This window comes from Gobius niger, assembly GCF_951799975.1.
Source record: "Gobius niger genome assembly, chromosome: 10".
Lineage (NCBI taxonomy): Eukaryota > Metazoa > Chordata > Actinopteri > Gobiiformes > Gobiidae > Gobius > Gobius niger.
The window spans coordinates 23837702-23858399 of NC_136861.1; the positions used below are offsets into that span (position 1 = coordinate 23837702).

The following is a 20698-nucleotide window of genomic DNA, read 5'->3' on the forward strand; positions in this document are numbered from 1 at the left end:
ACTGCAAAATAAAATTAAAATAATTAAAAAAAAATCAATGTTTGGAGTTATTTTATGTTTGACACTGTTGTTTGAGGTCCTAAAACCAAATGAAACTGCTTTAGCTCTAGTAGAAAAGGCTCCACATACTCTAGACCAATGTGTCCTAGTATTGTACAGCAGGCACCAGAGTGATGTTGAAGGCAGAAGATAAAATACTGCATACACAGTAAAGTATACCTTAACCTTAAGTCCATGTTTATTTTTATTTTTTATATTAAACAGTGTAATTATAAACACTTCATTTAATTACACTAAGCATGAACAGTATGAAGTAAAAATATCACCGTTTTAAAATCTAAGGACAGTTCACATCTGCATTCTGTCTCGATATATCCGCTTTCAGCTGACGACTGATTTGAATCCGTTTAAATTACAAAATGAAACCTCATACCTTTAAATCAAATAGACTGTTCCCATTTACAAACAAAAAATCAACATTTATATACATCAGTACAGTTCAACATTAAATTACAGTTTTCAAATGTGCAAGATTAAGCAAAAATGTATACTGAGATCAAATAAAATTTCCTTAAATATATCTTCAAGTTTAACTGAAACACAGACTGCTGGTTCAACAGAGGTTTGTCAAAGACGCTGCGGTGCCAGACCTCCCACTCTTCAGATCCATAACCAGGCGGAAAAAAAGCCATCACTGCATGAGCTACAGATTGAGAATATTCCAGGTTGTGTTGCGTCAAACAAACAATCTAACACTTGATATTTTTTTCCATAGCAGTTCATCATAGGAAGAAAAGCGGTGACAGTAAAGTAAAGGCAGTAAGTCTGTAGGTGAAGCACGATGAGAAAGCAGCAGTCAGTTTTGTTCTTAGTGTCTCGTGTCGTGTGTGTGATGCCTGAGCTCCTGCACCAGAGAAACGCCAGCTCGTGCTCTGAACAATAACAGCCAAGACAAACTGATTAGCAAGAAGTCCAATGCACAACTGTACACAAACAGCTTAATACATTTTCATTGTGTAAATAAAAAAATAAAACAATCCCCACTGAACTAGTTTTGTATGGTGTGTAGGAGTATACAGGCACTACCATAAGTCCAGTGATAAACAGCACAAAGCAACATGAGGACAGTTTCCTTTTCTTGAATCTCTTCTTGAAGAGTTAATCCAACACACATTCACAGAACTCTCCAAAAGATCAAAACTGCACTTTTCAAGCGCGAGAACTGCCGAGATAAAGTAGTGATTCTTCCTAAACGTGGATTTAAACCCATGTAATGCTACAGAAGTCTCCAAAGCGGAGGATATGAAACATTAATTTACTCTTGCAAAAAGGCAACCACTGAAATAATTACACAATATGAGCAATATGAACGTTGATCAAGAAAAATCATGTTTTCTTACACAAAACCAAACAGCTTATTCCTATGAGGCTGCGTTTAACTCCAAGTGGATTCTTACTGTTGCCGAAGTACAGGAGGAGTGAAAGTGGAGACAAAAGCCCAACAATCTGGAATGTGCTTGATGAGTCTTAAACCAAAACATTGAGGAGCTCCATTTAGTGTTTTTTTTTTTTATCCAAGAGAAACTGCATGAAAAATGTAATTACACAAACGCAGACAAGAGAGTAGTGGTGTGGCACAGATTGCTACTGGGCCTCGTCTGTCTTATGGAGATGCAGCCATTTAATTTATGGTCTTGTCAGTGTAACGTACAATCTGCCTGAGAAAAACATCACCTCCGAATCCCCATAAACATCCCTCCTTTTTTTTCAGCCAAAAAAAATCAGTCGACAAAAGTGCAACTTTCAATTGTCAGTTCAGTTGTTTGAGGATTGAAAACTCTTCCACCTCCTCAGTCCCTCTCTCCATCTTCCCCACTTCCTAAAAGAAAAGAAAAGAAAATGGTTTTAAAACAAATGCACCCACAACACAGAAGCATATTTTCTTCGGAACAGTATTCTCTAATGTAATTGTTTTACCTGTAAATATATATGTGTGAATAAGTATCAAACACACTACCATTCTGCATTTCTGTGTTCTGACTTCTATGATTATGCTTCTTCTAAGGGTTCACACAACGCTAATCACCCTGTCACTCGCTCAAAGCATGATGGCCAATAGTACCTGAAATAAATGATGTGTTTGTGTGATGGATAATAACCGAGTAACAAACTTGCCTCCCTGTTCCATGTCCGAGTCTGTGAGGTGCGTGAGGGAGAAGCTGGCGATGCTGGCAGGTGAGATGGAGAAGCGCGAGTAGCTGGAGGTGGAGGTCCAGCGCGGCTCTCCGACTGAGGAAGCGGACGTGGACAGGGCTTTAGGCCCTGGAGATGAAAAGTCATCGTCCCACTCAAAGCCGCCACCCTCTTCGTCTGTGGAGCTTTCAGAGTTGGTGAACCTGTTCAGGAGGCTGGCAGTGGAACCCGGGCTGCTGAACTCTGGGACCTGACTGTTTGAGCTTCCCAAGTGGTCCCCCAGTTCTTTGGTGGGTGTTTCCTTAAAAAAAAAAAAAAGTTGAGTTTAATAAAATAAAAAATTCTCATACTGTAAGGGTTGCAAAATTAATCAAAAAAAATGTTTCATGTTCACAAAATGTCAAATCACAAAGATAATTCTTAAGGCTGTACAAGCCATAAAAAACACATATTGGCTCCTTGTAGTTAAGAAACTTAAGAAGTCTAGAAACATGTTTTGAAATGCTTGAGATTCTTGTGTAAGTTCCGACGTTCATATTTCAGTCCTTGCGTAAGTGTTAACACTCCTGGGTATGTCTAAAATGTGTGAACTGAATGTGGATTTTAAACAGGCATGAGGAATGCTAGTTAGAAAAATGTCAACTATTTTCATTTTATCCAATCTAAAAATCAGCTAAATGTTTGTCGCAAGATTTTTAGCAGTAGTGGTGGGCGTATGACATACTCCCATCATCACTCAATACCTGGTCAAAGAGGTACACGGTGACATCATCAAAGAAGGACACAGCTCTCCTGGCATTATCCGCGCTGACTCTCGCGGGCAGGACTGGAGATGTGGTGTCAACATGGAGCGAGGTGGGCTTCAGAAGGCTCCTCAGGTTCTTGGCCCCGGTGTCGTCTGATATAACGAGCGGTACGGGGTGCGCCGTCTCGTCCTCGCTGTCCGAGCTGGAGCTGTTGAGCCTGTAGGCGCGTACGTCCTCATCAGAGTCGTCGCTGTTCTCGTCCTCTTCGTCCGCCTCCATGCCGTCCTCGTGCCCGTCCAGCCTGCCCAGATACCGCCCCTCCATGTCGGGCTCTTTGATTTTGGGGCCCGCGCCGGCATGCAGCCTGGTGAGATTGGCAAGTTCATGGTTATCAGATGGAGGCGAAAGGTCATCCGATTCAATGGATGGTTCTGGTTGGTCCGTGGAGTCCAGATTTTGAGAAAACTCTGCATTTTCAGTGACATCGTTGTGGTTGCTTATAAATGGGACGGGTTCTTCTTCATTATTTACAAAAGCGTCATGTTCTGCAGTATCTAAACTGTCACCTTGTGTGTCGGAAGTGTCTACAACTTTGACTGACAGTTCAGGAATGTCTACAACCATATTCAAGTTCTCCTCTACAACCTGCGCTTCACTGTCAATCAGTGTATCCGCACTGCTCAACCAAGACGTGACCTCCGCAGAGCCTCCCGCTGCCGTCTCCTCCGGCTTCTTTTCCGGCTCGGATTCATTGTCCGAGAAGTAGGCGGAGTCTCTGTAATGGCTGCTTATGATCGGCGGATGAGGGGGGGTGTCGTTGCCCTGCTCTTCTGCGTGCTCCTCCGAACTGGCATCGTCAAGCCTCTCGGCGTCCGATATAACTATTTCAGGTGGGACCAAATTTTGAGACTCAGCCCCGAGCTCGGTTTCACTGTCGCCGATTATCCCGTTCTGGACTGGATCTTTGACTCCAGGTTGGGAATTCCACTCTGGAGATTCCAAGTTTTCCGTTTCATAACCACTATCCGCTATTTTATACGGAGGTTGGAGTTTGCTGGAGGCAGCTTGGACAACTGAATCTTCTTGCTTCTCGCCAATTGTGTGGATATCATACGAGTCAAGAGAATCTGGTGTTTCGGCAGTGTTCTCCATCGTTGCTAATGTTGTAGATATGCTGTCTTCAAGTAAACTGTCCTGGCTGATTTGATCCAAAGACGGACCAGAGACCAGTAAATTTGATCTAAGCAGTTGTTCTGCGTTATTGTCTAAAAAAGTTTCTTCATGATCAGAAAGAGTGCTCTCCAACTCGATGTCTGCATCCTCGATCAGCTCACTAAAAAGGTCATTGCTGGTCAAATCTTCGCTGTGTCTGATATTTTCAGGCATGTCACTTGCTAAAGGCTGGACGCCACTATCTGAAACGAAAAGCTCATCCTCAGAGTTAGGAGATTTGGCATCTGCGCACACAGAGTCTAGAGTGGCACTTACAGAAATCGTTTGGTCCGCATCAACTGCTAACGATTCAAACCTATCCGAGGTAGAGTCAAAACCGGAGTCTATCCCTCGGTCAGTAGACTCGAGGGGACTCAAGTCTTCAGAACGGCTTGGAAGGGGCAGCGTGTCAGTCGTGTTGTCCTCGTTTTCCACGGTGATGGAAGGCACCAGGGTTTCATTTCCACCCGGCGACTGACCAAACTCCTCGTTGGTGTGCAAACCCTTCTGTCCTGTGCTACTCAAAGTGGGTTTTAAATAAGAATCTGCGAAGCTCAAGTTGCCCAAATTGTCAAAGTTATCCCATGAAGTCATTTTGAATCTTTCCTCCGGTTCATGCGTTACACCGGGCGAGAGAAAGTTCTGCGGCAGACTGGAGAAACTAGACCTTTTCAAAATGTTGTGGTCGTTTAAAAACATAAAATTGTCCGTGAGGTTTTCAGTGTTATGAAGCCTTGTTGTGTTTGCATCTTTATCGACTTGTGCCAAATCCGCAGCGTAAAAAGCCCCTGAGCTATCCCCTATAAACGATGCCCCATAGTTTTTGTCCGTGTCTACCTCTGGAGTGATATCTTCATGAAACGGGTTTCTACTGCGTTCTGGAAGCTCCAACAAATTTTGTCTCCACAAGGGAGAGTCGTCATGCTTGGATTCTTCTGTGAAAATATTTGTGTGGTACGGGCTGTCGTTTTCTAAGGATGACCAAATGTGACTATCAGGTAAATAGGAGTCCTTGGAGTCAATACTTTGGTGGAAAAAGTCTGCATCTGTGCTCGACTCATCCAACCGGACGTCCTGCAGAACAACAAAGTCTTGTCTATTGTCCATGTCTTTCCCTCTTGAGGCATTTTCGCCAACTGCACTTTCCCCTTGGTCTTCCAGTTGGATGTAATACTCATTCCCATTGGACGGTTGCTGGGCGTCGAACACAGAGACAATCCCTGGTATTCCTGAAGCATTGTTACGAACGTCGGCAGCTCTGTTTGAAGGCTCAGGGAAATGTGCCTGGATATCCTCTGTAGACACGGGGAAGAACATGCTGTGGTAGTTCAGAGTGGTGTCCATGCCTGAACGTGCCTGGTTTCCCTCATAGTGGTCGTGCTTGGCTGCTTCCCAAACGTACTCAAAGCTGAGGCCTTTACTGGTTTCAGTGACAGTGAGAACTTCATCTATCTCCTGGCGAAGCGCATCGTCGTTGAACTGGTCCAGGATGGGGAAGGAGGAGTGGCTGATGGTCGTCTGCCGCGCGGTGGGGTTTGGCTTCAGAGCGTCCCAGCGCTGCTCAAAGTCCTCCTCCATGTCCTTCTGGCCTTGCATGCGCAGATAGATCAGCAGGCGGTGAACCTCCTCAGCTGTGGCGCGTTTATCAGGAGACAGCCAACAGAACTGCAGGACTTCATACCTACAAGTACAACAGTCAAGCAGGATAATGTTAGAGGTACGATTGTGACTATTATTACAACATAAACATTGCCCATCATGTCCACAGACATGAACTCAACACTTTCGAATCTAACCTTATTTTACAGATATCAATTAAAATCCAACCCACACCCACAGCCAATTGTCCAATCAGAAAGCCCAGAGAGCCCTATATTTTTGGTTTATTGCGTTTAGAAGTCATCTTTACAGTATAAAGTTGTAATGTAATGTAAGTACTGAAAAGGAATCTAACATTTACTCTGCAACATGTTTCTGGGAAATAAAAACAAATACTGTATTTTAAGTAAAACATTTTTATCCACTGCCATTGACAGCGATTTACTGAGATTTGGCACCATTGTTTATATTATGCGTCATCCCTGACATCCATACATCTCTCGTACTCACCATCTGTCAGAGTACGGGAGCTCCAGCTGCGGCTTAAACAGTTTCAGTTGTTGTTCTTTGATCACATGATTGAGAACCTCGCGGTCAGAAAGATGTGGATACGGCTGGTTGGCATTTTCAAAGAGCTCCCACAAAGTCACCCCCAAGGCCCTGCACAAAGTAAAATACATTAACATCCCAAGGAGTGCATGATGTGACTTCATATTCAACTGATTGTTACTTCATTAGGGTCGTTTCCCTTTCAACATAAAGATTTTTAATTTTTAACAGCATATAGTTCCTTATTGATTGCTTAGTATTTGGGCAAGTGAAGTCAGGGGGCGCTGAAAGACTTTACATTGTGGAGAGATGCTGGCGTATCAGAGCATTTCTTTTTTTGGACAAAAGCCAATCTTTGCTATGGGAGAAAAGCCGGCAGCGATATTCCATGTTGACTTGTAAAAAATATTTGAAAATCTTCACTGGGCCTAGTAACGTGCTACACACATCTAAATTAAAACAACTTACCACACATTGCTGGCCTTAGTCTGCTCTAACGTAATGACACCTCCATGGCGCTCGCGCACCAGCTCCGGTGCCAACCAGCGAAGAGGGGCAAACACATCATCCTCTGTGATGATGTAATCCTCCTATTAAAAGCAAACGTTTTCAATGTCATTTGTCAAGTACAGGATTTCTTCAGGCTTATTGTCCCCTATCAATCAAATTGTTTACTTACCTTATATCTATATGGTCCAATTCCATAGTCTCCCACTTTCACTGTAAGATCAGCTGTCAGGTAGCAGTTTCTTAGGGCAAGATCACTAGAAAATTAGAAAACATATGATTTTATTCTCATCATTAAATATAAATAACAAATAATTACAGTCTTACAGGCATAAGTGTACGTTACAAAACCTAGGTTCTACTGAAGCACCAGAGGTCATTCAGTGCCAGGACATTTGGCGTGTCTGTGTTTGCCACAAGAGGATGTCTTGTGCAGGCCACTGGACAGGCAGGTGTGTGCTGTAAGCGTAGAGGGAGGCTTTGGTTTCCCCTTTGCTCAGAGGCATTCCCTTCACACAAGGTCCAAGTTGCCGTTACTCAGCTAACGTCAAGCGTCGGTGACTAAGTGAAGCAGTCAGTGTCAAGCCCCTGAAACCCCTGGATGATCGATGGAGCCTTTCTTTAACCTTTGCCACAGACCGTGAGCCAACATATCCCATTATATCATATCCATTATACATATCCCATATATATATATATGAACTCTGACATCCTCAACAGAATCCGCTGTGTTCATGTCCTTTTCAATGATGTGACAGTATTTATCTAATTTAGCAATTGCAGATAAAAAAGTCTTTATAACACTGTTGAGTTGTAACCAATGGTATAAAGCTACCACAAATATGAGGCTATCCATTTACACTCAAAGAGCAGAATCATCATATCCCTCTGGCAGTGGACAGCTGACACTGTGGCAATGCATGGGAGCTGTGTAATCAGAGCTGCCCCGGCTTATTCTGAGCATGCAAAATAGAGCTGATGAGTTGAGCATCGTATGTTACCCTCAATCCACACACTCCTGACACCCCCGTAGCTGCGGCTGCGAGTCCGCAGACATCCCATACACGCAGGGGTAAAAATGAGAATGAAACACAGCCGCTCTGCCGCACACACCTTTTTTGGAGAGGACTATGACTGCAGCTTTCACTGAAGTGAAACAAAAAGTCTTTACAATTATTTATTTTAAAATAATTGTTTTTTGTTATTGCAGACTTTAATGCTAGGGGAGTAAAGACACATTTTAGCGTGGCTCTTCTGATTGGGAGAAAATATTTCTATGACTTAGACTAAAAATATGTATATACCCCCAGATTGTTTAATTTTACTTTAGAGAAAATCAAAGCAGACGATGGGGTTTGGTACCTGTGCAGGAAGTTGTGCTTGTGAAGATGAGTGACACCAGCTGCAATTTCACAGGCCATCTTCTGCAGCTGCAACACCTCAGCATTTCGGTACATCCAATCCTGCTGGGACATGTAGCCCCGCAAATCCCCCTGAAAAACACAAATCCTTTAGCTCTGAGTTCGAACCCATAAAAGATTCTGTAAAAGTAAGTCATGACATGAATGACCAGTTTATAGATTAATTGCAATATGAGGAGCTGCCACAAAGAGGCAGTAGACTCTCCTGTAAACTGCTCAGGAAGGGCACCAAATAAGGACAACCCTGTTTAGTGGAGCTTGATGAAGTGTCACAGACATTTATAAATAAAAGAGGCCAGTTCATGTCGGTTGATGCCACTCACTGTGCCCAACCCAAGACCAGCTGAGACTTGGCGCTTACAAGAAAAGAGAATGATACATCTATGTCAGAAAAGTACAGTATTAACAGTCCATGTATTAAATCCATTTGTTCTTCTGTTTAAAAAGACACACCGTTTCTTTTGTGGGCACAATGATCTTTACAGAGAGGAGCAGCTCATCTGAGCAGACACCTGTGCTTTTCATTCATGTGTGTAGGGTAAAATATAGAATGTGTCTCTCGGCAGGCTGGTCTGAGGGTTTGAAACTGTCTACAAGTGATATAACATTTACCATTTACATTTGGGAAATTTACATTTGTAGTGACTATGTCTAACAAAACAAACGAGAGCAAGAAAAGGATCTGTCAACGGCATCAGGATTAAAAGACAGCTTACCACCAGCCAGCTTGAGCAAGAATTAATGTGCCCATAGTCATGTCAAGTGTGCACTTTACTCATCTGAATGGGTTTACAAATGTTCATTTCCTGGGGTCACCCCAGGAAACATGCAGAGCAGACTATTAGAGGCCAAGTGTGTAATCACTTGAGGTTGGTCCAACCCCCAAATCATGCAAAACAAGTAAACAGACACACATAAACAATACAGCAGGCTTCTCAGAGGACCTCTTCACAGAAGAGCTATATTCATTGTATGGTAACTGATATGGGTCACTGTCTTCGGGGTGAGGGCTCGGCAGCAGGTGATTAGGTTGTGTTCCAAGTGGCTCAGATGTGGTGAATGAAACAATACGAGTTGTGCTTGACAGGACAAAACAATTAAACCTTTTCGTATGGTCATTAAGCCGGAGTTGGTGCACTTGTAACTGGTTCAAAACAACAAATGACTGTTACATAAAAAACAGTTCAGTTATTTTAGGCTTGTGTTACTGGCAGTCAGTACAATACAGACCTACTATAGAGTTGCGCAATTACACACATAGCAATTTTAATGTCCAAGGGTCAGATGAACACAAGCCATAAACTGCATGGTCAGAGGCGGAGTGTAAGCGGAGAAAAACATTAGGCTGTGCGGCCACACTTTAATAGCCACAATAATTGAGGAAGTCTGAGAGTTTTGGGGAGCCAAACATTTGCTAGCTGGGTTCAAACACTGTGAACCAGAGAAGGGTCTGACTAATGTCTTGGCCCAGCACCAAGAAGGAGACCCGGGCATTAGATGCTGCCACTCACATTACGGTATGTGACATTCTGTGGCCCCAGCACCAGTTGCCTGATGTATTTTGATGTCTAAAATGCTTTGAGTCAGGGTTACCTGGCACGGGGTGATATGGGACAAAAAAACACTGTCAATCAGCAGCTTGTCAGAGGGAACGTCACAGTATATTAGCTTTTTTGGGATTCACCTTGTACACTACTCAGCTCCGGTGTCACTTGCAGTGTTTCAACATCGAGTGACTGAGATGACCCAAAGAAGTGTGAGGCCAAACAGTCTTTTACATCGAGTAAGAGGGAGGAGATTTTAGAGCCCACTACAATATTCAATAAAAGAAAACTGGGTATTTTGAGAGTTGGTCTAAGGCCTAAAACGTATTTAACCAACCGTGAATGACAAGCATAGACATCACTCAGTTGTGCTTTCCCTCACACATTATCACCTTCGATATACAGTACCGATTCCTCAACGTGGCATCTTTCCTAATGGCTCCCCGACACTTGTGATAAGTCATTCACCTTGACTCATTTCCATGTCCTGTCGTTACTACAGGCGCACGTGGAGCTGGCCAGGGCATACACAATGCCAGGAGAAGGGCCAGGTTTGGGCAGCTGACAATACCCTGGGCCAAACAACCAAGTGCAATGACCGGCCTGGCATGCTCAACAAGATGGGCTGCACTTGTTACTATGTTGCACAAATGACGAGGTGTTAGGGATGAGTGGGCTATTAATAATGTAAATGATTAAAAAAGTGCAAGGGCATTAGAACTTCATTCGATATGTATGGATTTAGAAATTTTATACTAAATACATTTGGATGCTGCACAAAATGCAACACTGAAATTACATAATCAAGTATATTGTTAATCAATGACAAAAAACAAAGTATAATGAAATAACATTTCTGCACTTTTGTAGCAGAATGTAAAGTCACTTCTCTTTTTGGGCCAGACCTTGTGCCTGGCGAAAGGACTTTGCCAGGCATCTAGCGATATGGTATTTCCCGAGTGGCGGAACGGTTGTGCTATAAGCCTTCGCCACTTTCGAGAGACGAAAAAAAAAAAGACGTTGACTGAGGTGTGGTTCATTACAAGCAGCACTGATGGGAGCCTCACATTCATTTCCTCGTTTATATCCTTGTGTTTTTCCTTATAATCCTTAAGCAATATAAGCTCTCACAGGTCAAACAAGGTCCCCTCCTCTCCAATCAATTATTCGGTCAATTATTCTAAATATTATTATTCATCTGCTGCTCTGGAATCGTAACATCCCCCCCGTCATCACTTATGTGTTTTACCTGTCTGCCCAGGTTTGTTCGGATGAAAATCATATGATAACCCAATTATGCATCGTATTTGCACGTTTCTAATGGTTTGGTTAAAAAAAAAGTTTTTCTTTATTGTTCTTGTTATAATAAATGTACTTCTCTCAATATCATCTAGTACATGCATTACAGGGCAGACAAGGTGCTACCAATAAAAATGTACTAACACAGCAGCTGCTGGAGCTGACACCAGAGGAGCGTAAATGAAGCCCGTTGCTTTACTGGGCGAGGTGGGAATGTGAGAAGTCCCGGGCTTAGACTAGCGCTGGGATTTAGGAAGGAAGAGCAGGACGCGAGGAGACAGGAGGGAGCTCCCGCCTGTCAGGGTGACAGCAAGAAGCCCCGAGAATAGAAAAAAAGAGGAAGAGAGAATAAATCAAATGCCACGACGGAGTCCGAGGCATATGGGGAAACACCAAAATGCAGGAGGCTAAATTTGGGTTCAGAAAGAAAGCTCTTGAAAGTTTAGACAGACGTGTGGATGGGTCAGCTGCTGGTCAAGTCATTTGAAAGAGTTGTGCCCTGTATAACTGTGGGCTTAACAGGGTGACCGGGGCTAATTGTCAAATATCTCGACTAATGGCTTCGACAGAATGAAGAAGAGCTGTAAATAAGTGGACATCTTTAGACCAAATTCACAATAAGAACTGGTGGACTACACCGCTGAGACCATGCAGAGACTCACCATCTCACAGTATTCGAAAACAAGCAGGAAGGGAATGGCTTCGACACACTGCCCCAAGCACTGCAGGATGTTTGGATGCTGCAGCACTCTGGAGAGACAAACAAATAACATTTAACCACTCTACTCCGTTTAACTCAAATACCCAAAAAGCAGTGTCATATTACATTAAAACGTCATTAATCATATTAGTGTGTTACCTGTATGGGTCTCCTTGCTGCAGAAACTCATTCTGTTCCTTGGAGCCAGCATTAGCCTTTAGCTCTTTCACGACCACTCTGGTGCCCCCAGGGTCTGTGTAGATTTCACTTAGAAGCACCTTATCAAGACACACAGACAAGGGGCATAGTTTAATATTAGCAAAAACAAAGCAGCAGAGAATATTACATTCCCATGACACAAACCTGTCCAAACCAGCCGTTACCAATCTCCTGGATGTAACTCAGACTGTGGCGTGCTATTTGAGCTCCGGTGGGGCCTTCTGCAAACGCAAGGAACCGTCAACACAGACACATTTTTTCTTGGTGGTAAACAAACACCTTGCAGAGAAGTGGAAGAGTTGCTGCATTTGATGATAATTTAGGACCAAACGCCCTTTTTACGATCTGTTGGTCTAACCTGTTATGTGAGAGGGAGGCTGGAGGTGTGGGGGTCCTGGCAAGGCCACAGGGGACACTGCCAGGGTGTACACCTCAGCTGGAGACTGCACAGAAGGAGTATCCTCTGCCGGCGGGGTGAAGTCAATTTCATCATCAAAATGGTCCTCGAACTCCTGACAGAGGCAGAAAAGAATGATTGACAAAACGTGTATGAAAAAGTATCTACAGTATGTCTCCTTTCCGAGAGTCACCCGAGCAGTCCCACCTTGAAGTTTATCTCGTTTTCCTTGCAGCAGGTAACACAGTTCACCACCACCACCACCAGAGCCACAAGCACTGTCAGTGACACCACCAGAGACAAGCAGACGGACACAGACACAGAGTCTGTGGGGGCTCCACCTAGAATAAAAAAAAAGAACAATTAGAGTCATAAATACGGAAAAAAAATATTTGTTGTTAATGTGTTTCTTGTGAAAGGTAGGGACAAATGTGGCAGATGATTAAGCTGGATAAGAGGGCTGACTTGTGCGTGACAACAGCACAGCAGACAAAGGTTATAATGCTTTATACTCAGCTGTATTCCAATAAAAGCTCTAAAGTAAAAGGTATTCAGTCAGCAGTTTTATATTACATTTAAAAGCCTCATAATGCACGTTCTTGAACAGAGGCTCATGCTTGTGCCTCGTCTCTCACAGCTCAGAGCATGTCAGGTACATCATGTCTGCTGCAGGCGGCCTTCATGACTGCAGGGCTCACTTAGTCAAAATATTATGAAAACGCTTTTTTTGTGAGTGAATAGCATCAACATTGACATCTGAGAAAACAACAGTAAAACACATTTCACACAAAGCCTAGGGCCCTCCACATCTCGTCACATGTAATAATTGTCCAGGAAATTAGCTGCACATTGGTGTGAGCGGAGGCATAAATTAGGCCATTTAATATAATGCAGAGTGTCAGCAGTGTCCAAAGTTTCTTTCCTGCCTCTGCTACCAGTGACACACATTCAGCGGGCTGCTTTATTTAGAGCCCAAAGAGTAACCAAAATAAAACACAGCTCCAGATATTATTATGTCTAATTGACTGGATGAACGAAACATCAGTGTCTGTGAACAATGTTAAAATGACAAAGCTTTCAGACTAGTTTTCATTTCAGGCAGAGAATATGGAACAAACAGCCAAAGAATATCTCATAAAATACTGATATGAGGAGGGATTAAAGATTAAATAACGTCCTCCTGGTGGTCTCTACATCCCATTGATAACAACAACTCGAAAACTCTAATATTAATAATCATATCAATAACATCGATTACTAGTATTATTATTATTTAACTGGAACACAATATTGGCAACTTGGTAAGTAATGTCTTTGTCATTGTACAAATGTACAATGAAATTGTGTTCAGGTGCTAGTCCTGAGCCGCTGCGACTGATCACGGCCAGGATGAATGATGTGTGTGAGTGAATGTATGGTGGTGGTCAGAGGGTCTGTTGGCGCAGACGTGTGTAGTCGCGAAAGCGCTTCTGACAGTCTCCCCCAGGGGAAACTGAAGCTACAAACGTAGCTTTCCACCACCAAGTGTGGAGTGAATGTACAATTGTCTCATGTAAAGCGCTTTGTGACCATGTCTGTGAAAGGCGCTATATAAATAAAGATCTTCTTCTTCTTCTTATGACGCCTCCACTGTGCTGCCTCCACTGTGCTGCAGGTGTGGGGGCTCTTGGTGCCTCAAGAGAGTGTTTCAGAAGAAGGAATTTGTTGATCTCCAATGCCAACAAAAATAATGCGAAATCCACCAATCTCCAAAAAAACACGGCAAAACCCGACAAAAGCATCCAGTAAAACAATGTGGAGCACATAAACCACAAATGTAGTTCACAGAAAAACGCACAAAAAAAAGCAGCTGTACTGAGAGAGGGAGGCTGCTGCTTGTTTACATGTCGCCATGATGCTAAACAGTAACATACCAATACAAAACATTAATGCAACAGTGACAAAGATTGACACTGTCAGAGCACCCATGATGTAAATGAGGGGGGGGAAAAACATCACTATTTTGGTGAACGTATTGTTTTAGGAAAAAAAGTATTAGTAGTATTAGTAGTAGTATTTTACAACGTAAAGGCAACTGTGTGTCTTTCAAGTGGATACCCAAAGCTCTGACTGGTCTACACTTTTGTTTTATCTGAGTCATATCATTTCATGACGAGGGCCTAGGCACCTTCAAATGACTCAACTGTTTTTGGGACTAACACAGCGGAAAGCTGCCAGGTCCTATTTTGGATCTACTGCATATTGTAGGAACCATTCAAGCAGAGAAGGAGCTGACCCATTTTTATACAGATTACCCTCAAAAACAAGGATGGTCTGTTTAAACTTTAAACTTAGCTAACCAAAACAATGAGCAGAAAGGAGTTACAAAACCACAATGTAATTACCATGCAACAAAGAATGACACACACAGTACCCAGCTACGCCTAAGGTTAAAAATCAATGTATAATAGGTATTAAAGCAAAATAAAATAGCAACTGCCAACTAGTTTCACAGCCATAAATCTCAAGTGATCCAGGGCTGAAGGTCAATGTTAAGTAACTAAAGGAAGTCACTACTTGCCTGTGGACACCCAGGTTAAATCATTGATATTTTCACTGAACCTTTCTTTCTTTACACTAAATGCATTTCCATTATACAATTTCTGACAATCTGTGACAAACTCAAAACTGTACTTTGAAAATATAAACAAAGACGTTGCCATGTGATAAAAGCATTGCCAAATTGACTAGTAAAATATTATGATAAAGCAAACACAGCTGATAATCATTGACTGGTGTTGATAAGGTTGGCATGTCTTACAGTTACACATTACTGAGTGATTTGGGAAAACACTTTTCTTCTTAACAGGGCTGTTATAGGCCGAGACAGAAGGGCATTTGCTGTTTATAAAAACATATAAAGTATAATGTATCTGTTTATCAGTATAAAGATACACATGTATTGTTACTACTAAAATGAGCTGACCACAGATTCATAAAATACTAAAGATACTTAAGCAATCACACTTTATATAATAACATAAATACATGGAAGTTGAAAATGGGATTGGAAAAGGAAAATATTTTCATGTCAACGTCAACCATTATTTGTATTCTAAACGTTGGTGTGTCTGGACTGTAAACGAAGCAGGCAGGTTTCATTGTTTTGTAATAAATTAGTCTTAGCCTTTATGAACAGGTGCACTGTGTAGTAAATCTGAATTGAACAGGCATGCCCACATTTGACACGTTTCCTCTTGATGTATGGAAAACGGAAAAATATCAGATATACGTAAATAATACAGCTAGGTTAGCCGGCATAAAGCTACTAGTCAATAATCGTGTTGATATCTTTAGCTTGTTAGCAATCACGTTAGCACTGAACACGGAAAGCACTGAACACTGCCTGATTTCAAAAATCACCAAACACATTGACGTAGTGTGTAGTGTTAAAAAGGCGGATTTGTTTGTGTTACCAATCTGCATACCTGATTTGTGGTGATAATGAAGAGGTGCACCATCGGACACTGTGAGGAAAATCCCCAAGACCAGCAACAGAGCAAATCCATTACGGATCCCCATCCTTTCAGCTAAGCTAACTAAACGTTAGCTAAAGAACAAAAGCGACCAAAACAATAAGCGACCTCTCTGAATGCCTTATTATATTCATTTGTTTCCGTTGTATGCACGCGTATCGTACAAAACAGGTATATCTTTAGCGTTTAGCTTGTGGCTACAAACCAACTAAAGACCTAGCTACGAATGCTAACAATTTTAGCTGACGGCAGCAGTCACCGATGTCAGGTGTAGTGTTACGTTGTCCGTACAGCTCCACCATAAATCCACACTTCGCCACCTGTCATTTTAAAGGTGGGTAAATCCGTTTAATTAAATAAGTCATAAAAATATTCGATATCATAGACTTTCATGAAACGCCTCTCATCCTCAGCGCCATGTTCCTACACAACGTCACATCAGGAATGAGGCGTGCACCTGTGAAAGAGTGGCAGGCTGTTCAGCCAATGGCAATAAACAATAGACCCAACACTTTATTGGTCTGTAAATCTGCGCCTTTGAATCACTTTTTATAGAAAAGTCACCTGCCAACCATGCGAGTACGTGATAAAGCCACACATCCTAATGGTGTGTTTATTACAGATAACTGCACTATAACCATTTTGCTGAGAATTAATGGGAAACGAGTCTGCAATACATCACCAGCCACACTACATTATATTTTATGTAGCCTAGGTTTACTTGCATTTATGTTTTTAAAAATTAAACAACGCAGACATACCTACTCTTTGAATCAGCCCGGAATCTTGGCATTGTAATTTTATGATTTTCAAATCATCCTTATATGGGTTAAATCTTCTGATGCAATGATTTGTTTGTGTCAAATGAGGTTGTCTGGTAAATCAGAAAATCTTTATTTTGGTGAAAAAAATGTGTATATTTTGAATAATCTAGAACTTCTACATTCGTATTTTATCATTGCTGAAGTCACTTATTTGTAAAAAAAAAAAAAAAAAAAAAAAAAAAAAAAAAGCCATTATCATGGGCTGGTGAGCATCATAGCTGTGATTAAGTGATGAGGGAGGAGCGGGCTTTTGTCGCGTGGGGGAAATCTCTCTGGGTTTAAGGACAGAGACGTCAGGTTGGTTTTTGCTTTGTGGATTACAAACTAGCAAGAGGGTGTTGGTGGCTTACTGGCACAAATAAAAAGAGACAGAGGATACACAAAAGTGCAAACATCACTCCTAAAGCACGGTGAGTATCAGATATTTCTTCCTTTTTTACTTTTTTTGTAAAATTTTATTGAATTGTGCGTTTTCATTTGTTGTAATTAAATATTTTTGATTTGTTTTTATTTTGTCCGTTGAAAATAATGGCATTTGAGTTCTCAAATATTAGTTATGTAGTGCATTATGATTTAAAGAGGACATACCACATAAAATGAAGTTCTTGAGTATGTTGCATCACAATTAGTCTGCTTGTGCCACTCTCTTCTTTTACTGTCACTTTTTATTCTTGTGTCTGTTGTTTTTATCCCCCAGGCGGCCACCGAGGACCATGGCATTTGCAGGGATTCTGAGCGACGTAGACATCAAGGCTGCCGTCCAGGCTTGTCAAGGTGAGTCAGAAAGGCCGTGTTCTCGCTCACATCCTAAACGATACCACAAGGTTTAAGTGATTTTACCAGGAACAAGTTCCACCAGAGAGCACCTGTGTTAACCCCACTCTTTCCCATTGGGAGCACTTGTATGTTTTTCACTGTGGGAGCATGGGGCCTGTTGGTAACTAAGCAGCCATGTGGAAGGAGAACAGTTAACACCCAGAAACCAATGTTTAACTTGAGCTTTCACACACACAAACGAGGCTAAAGGGCTATTCTTTTTTTTTATATATCCCAAAGCTCTTAATAATTCATCTCTCCAAATTATATCTGCATGACAAGGCAGCCACAGTTCAAATGCTCACATAAAAGTCCTGGTGGTCTTTGTAAACCCATGGTAAGAAACATTTAGAACTTATACAGTATTTATCTACATAACATTTCAATGCAAATTTCTGCTCTTATATAAAGCCGTTCCTGATTTACTTAACCCATTTTTGCAGTTTATTAATTTTAGGCAATTTGAATAGACATTTCCGCTCTCCTAAGCATGCTGAATAAATGCCCCAAAAATGGCATTACGGTCGTGCACCCGCCACCAGCCCCATAGACTTTAAGTGTTTTGAGCACTTCACAGGCCTAATGACACGGGCTGTAATGGCAAAAGGCAGGGATATGCTACGGGGTGTATATCAGTAAATGTCATTGCCCGATGAATGAAAGTCATCTGAGCGAAAGAGTACATGTGACAACTCTATTCATCCCCCCCTCTTTTTCTGTTCTGGTTTCTGCAATGACCCGCTCACTCGACCCGCATCTGTCTGCCTCTCTTCCCTTGGTCTTTTTTGTCCTATCTGTGTTTCTCTGTAGCTCCAGGCACCTTCAACTACAGGACATTCTTTGAGCAAATAGGCCTGACCGGCGCGAACCATGCTGATGGCCATAAAGTGTTCCGGGTCCTGGACCAAGACAAGAGTGGCTACATAGAAGAGGAGGAGCTCAAGTAAGTGGCCTACATGCTTTGCTTACAACGCATGTGTGGCCTGAGGCGGAGGCCTTTGTTAAAATGGTATTTCACTGAGGATGACAGTTTGCATGAATAGGGTGCATATATACTATGTTGTACTATACTATACTATTATTACTATACATATATTATAATTATATTTATCTACACCATATTTTTACTGTGTCACCATTTCAACGCAGTCAATTCCCATTAAATGTGTTTCTTCACCCAATCTATGTCAAAACAAGATCAAGGACCAAAACACCACAGTGATATTACAGTATTGTCATCCCAATTGTCACCTATTGCGAAAGATTGTGGTGGCCTAACTGTTATACTTCCCTTTTATCTAGATGCCTATTTATAGCGAGTGACACATCAAAAAGTGACTCAGGAAAAGTTCTTTTGTTCCTTTGATAAAACAGTAACTGTTATCCGTGCATCTCCTCGCCAGGTTGTTGCTGCAGAATTTCTGTCCTGAAGCAAGAGAGCTGACAGTGTCCGAGACGAAGACGTTGATGGAAGCCGGAGATAAGGATGGCGATGGGAGGATTGGCATGGAAGGTGAAAGAAAATCTCTGCACTGTTGATCTAATGATTATCCAAGTGGGGCCGGGCAATATGAGCTGATTACATCATGATCTGATATGCTAATTTGGTCGTCATATTGTTATTCAGTGGGGGGGGTTTCTGTTTAGTGTGGCTCAATGCTCGAATACAGACACGTTTCCCTCTCACTCATCCTATCGGTCGGCCTCAATTATGCTTTGTGTGAGTGACAGAGCATAATAGTATATATCCTATACATATATGGATTTATGATGTAATGAAAAATTAAGCTAAACAAATTCTAAGTAATTCATGATATGGATTTTTTTAATATACATGTCTCACATTATATGAACCCTGTGTTTACTTCTTTCTGCAGAGTTCTGTGACCTTCTGAAATAACAACATTACTGCAACGTCATTCCTAATACGAACCATTGTCTCAAAAAAACCTGACCCTCCAGACTGTTACAGAATCTGAACAACAAAAGATGTGCACCTGCCTGCTACTTTCCCTGTACATGTGAAGAAATCAAAGATGTCAAGATCTGATTCTAGTTGGCGGAGAGTTGATCTTAGTTGTGAGTTTCCCAAATGTTTTCCCTGAAATGGAAAAATAAATGTATGTGAGAAAAAAAAATCTCGTCCTCTTTGTCTATATGTCTAAAATATATAGTTCAGTACAATCATCAGAACAATATATACATAATCAATGTTCACAATAGCAAGAGCGTCAGAGTGTGTAAGGGGTGTGAATCTATGGGCCTCACACGTTTAAATTTTGGTTCAAGGGACTCACAACAGTTCAAACACTATTTTTACTCAAGTGACTGAAAACCTATGAGTTAATCAAATGTATCCAACATGTATTAGTGTGTTATTATTTCTATTTCAAATCGGACAATTACTTAGAATGTTTTTTTTTGTTTACCTGGCCGTTATGAGGGTAAAGAAATACTGCACTTTGACAGCGCATTCACAACATTTTGGTGCCTCTAAAAATCAAATGCACCAATTTAGATTTTACTCTTTGTTTGTTTTTTCTTGGATGTCACCTGTATAGTTTACCTTGTAATGTGTTATCATATTTTAATATTATGAGACAGCGAATGGACGTGTGTGTTGAGCAAAATAGCCATGTACATAATAGTATAGTTGCATATATATATACATATATATATATATATATATATACACATCCATCCATCCATCCATCCATTTTCTTCCGCTTTATCCGGGGCCGGGTCGCGGGGGCAGCAGTCTCAGCAGAGATGCCCAGACTTCCCGATTCACGCACACCTCCTCCAGCTGTTCTGGGGGGACCCCGAGGCGACACCAGGCCAGCTCGGAGACATAGTCCCGCCAGCGTGTCCTGGGTCTTCCACGACGCCTCTTCCCACTCGGACATGCCTGGAACACCTCCCGCGGGAGGCGGCCAGGAGGTATCCGGAACAGATACCCTTGCCACCTCAGCTGGCTTCTTTCGACGTGAAAGAGCAGCGACTCTACTCCGAGCTCCTCCCGAGTAACTGAGATATATATATATATATATATATATATATATAGATAGATAGATAGATAGATAGATAGATAGATAGATAGATAGATAGATAGAGATAGATAGATAGATAGATAGATAGATAGATAGATAGATAGATA

The 20698-nt window shown here is 41.8% G+C and overlaps 2 protein-coding genes across 3 annotated transcripts; one reads left to right on the forward strand and one right to left on the reverse strand.

Moving 5' to 3' along the window:
- Window positions 1-108: 108 nt before the first annotated feature.
- On the reverse strand, window positions 109-16347 carry lmtk2 (lemur tyrosine kinase 2). The gene is made up of 13 exons (XM_079565377.1): window positions 15854-16347; window positions 12594-12727; window positions 12348-12501; window positions 12134-12210; window positions 11930-12048; window positions 11733-11820; window positions 8169-8299; window positions 6979-7063; window positions 6768-6889; window positions 6261-6410; window positions 2937-5832; window positions 2172-2494; window positions 109-1875 (listed from the first exon to the last, which is right to left on the reverse strand). The coding sequence occupies exons 1-13, from the start codon at window positions 15945-15947 to the stop codon at window positions 1851-1853; spliced, it is 4398 nt and encodes a 1465-aa protein (XP_079421503.1). The 5' UTR covers window positions 15948-16347; the 3' UTR covers window positions 109-1850.
- Window positions 16348-17014: 667 nt separating this feature from the next.
- pvalb5 (parvalbumin 5) lies at window positions 17015-19619 on the forward strand. 2 transcript variants are annotated; one of them, XM_079565393.1, is made up of 5 exons: window positions 17015-17135; window positions 17423-17499; window positions 18352-18484; window positions 18945-19054; window positions 19419-19619. In XM_079565393.1, the coding sequence occupies exons 2-5, from the start codon at window positions 17439-17441 to the stop codon at window positions 19439-19441; spliced, it is 327 nt and encodes a 108-aa protein (XP_079421519.1). In that variant the 5' UTR covers window positions 17015-17135; window positions 17423-17438; the 3' UTR covers window positions 19442-19619. The 2 variants fall into 2 exon arrangements, with proteins under 2 accessions (XP_079421519.1, XP_079421520.1); XM_079565394.1 differs by having other exon boundaries at window positions 18358-18484.
- The last annotated feature ends 1079 nt before the right edge of the window (window positions 19620-20698 follow it).

What these genes read in the sequence shown, in the direction of transcription:
- pvalb5 (XM_079565393.1), top strand. Translation starts at nt 17,439, where the DNA reads ATGGCATTTGCAGGGATTCTGAGCGACGTAGACATCAAGGCTGCCGTC. An exon ending in TGCCGTCCAGGCTTGTCAAG is followed by an intron (nt 17,500 to 18,351) that starts GTGAGTCAGAAA and finishes GTTTCTCTGTAG; the next exon opens with CTCCAGGCACCTTCAACTAC. An exon ending in ATAGAAGAGGAGGAGCTCAA is followed by an intron (nt 18,485 to 18,944) that starts GTAAGTGGCCTA and finishes TCTCCTCGCCAG; the next exon opens with GTTGTTGCTGCAGAATTTCT.
- lmtk2 (XM_079565377.1), bottom strand. Translation starts at nt 15,947, where the DNA reads ATGGGGATCCGTAATGGATTTGCTCTGTTGCTGGTCTTGGGGATTTTC. An exon ending in CAGCAAGGAGACCCATACAG is followed by an intron (nt 11,821 to 11,929) that starts GTAACACACTAA and finishes TTGTCTCTCCAG; the next exon opens with AGTGCTGCAGCATCCAAACA. An exon ending in ACTAAGGCCAGCAATGTGTG is followed by an intron (nt 6,411 to 6,767) that starts GTAAGTTGTTTT and finishes TACTTTGTGCAG; the next exon opens with GGCCTTGGGGGTGACTTTGT.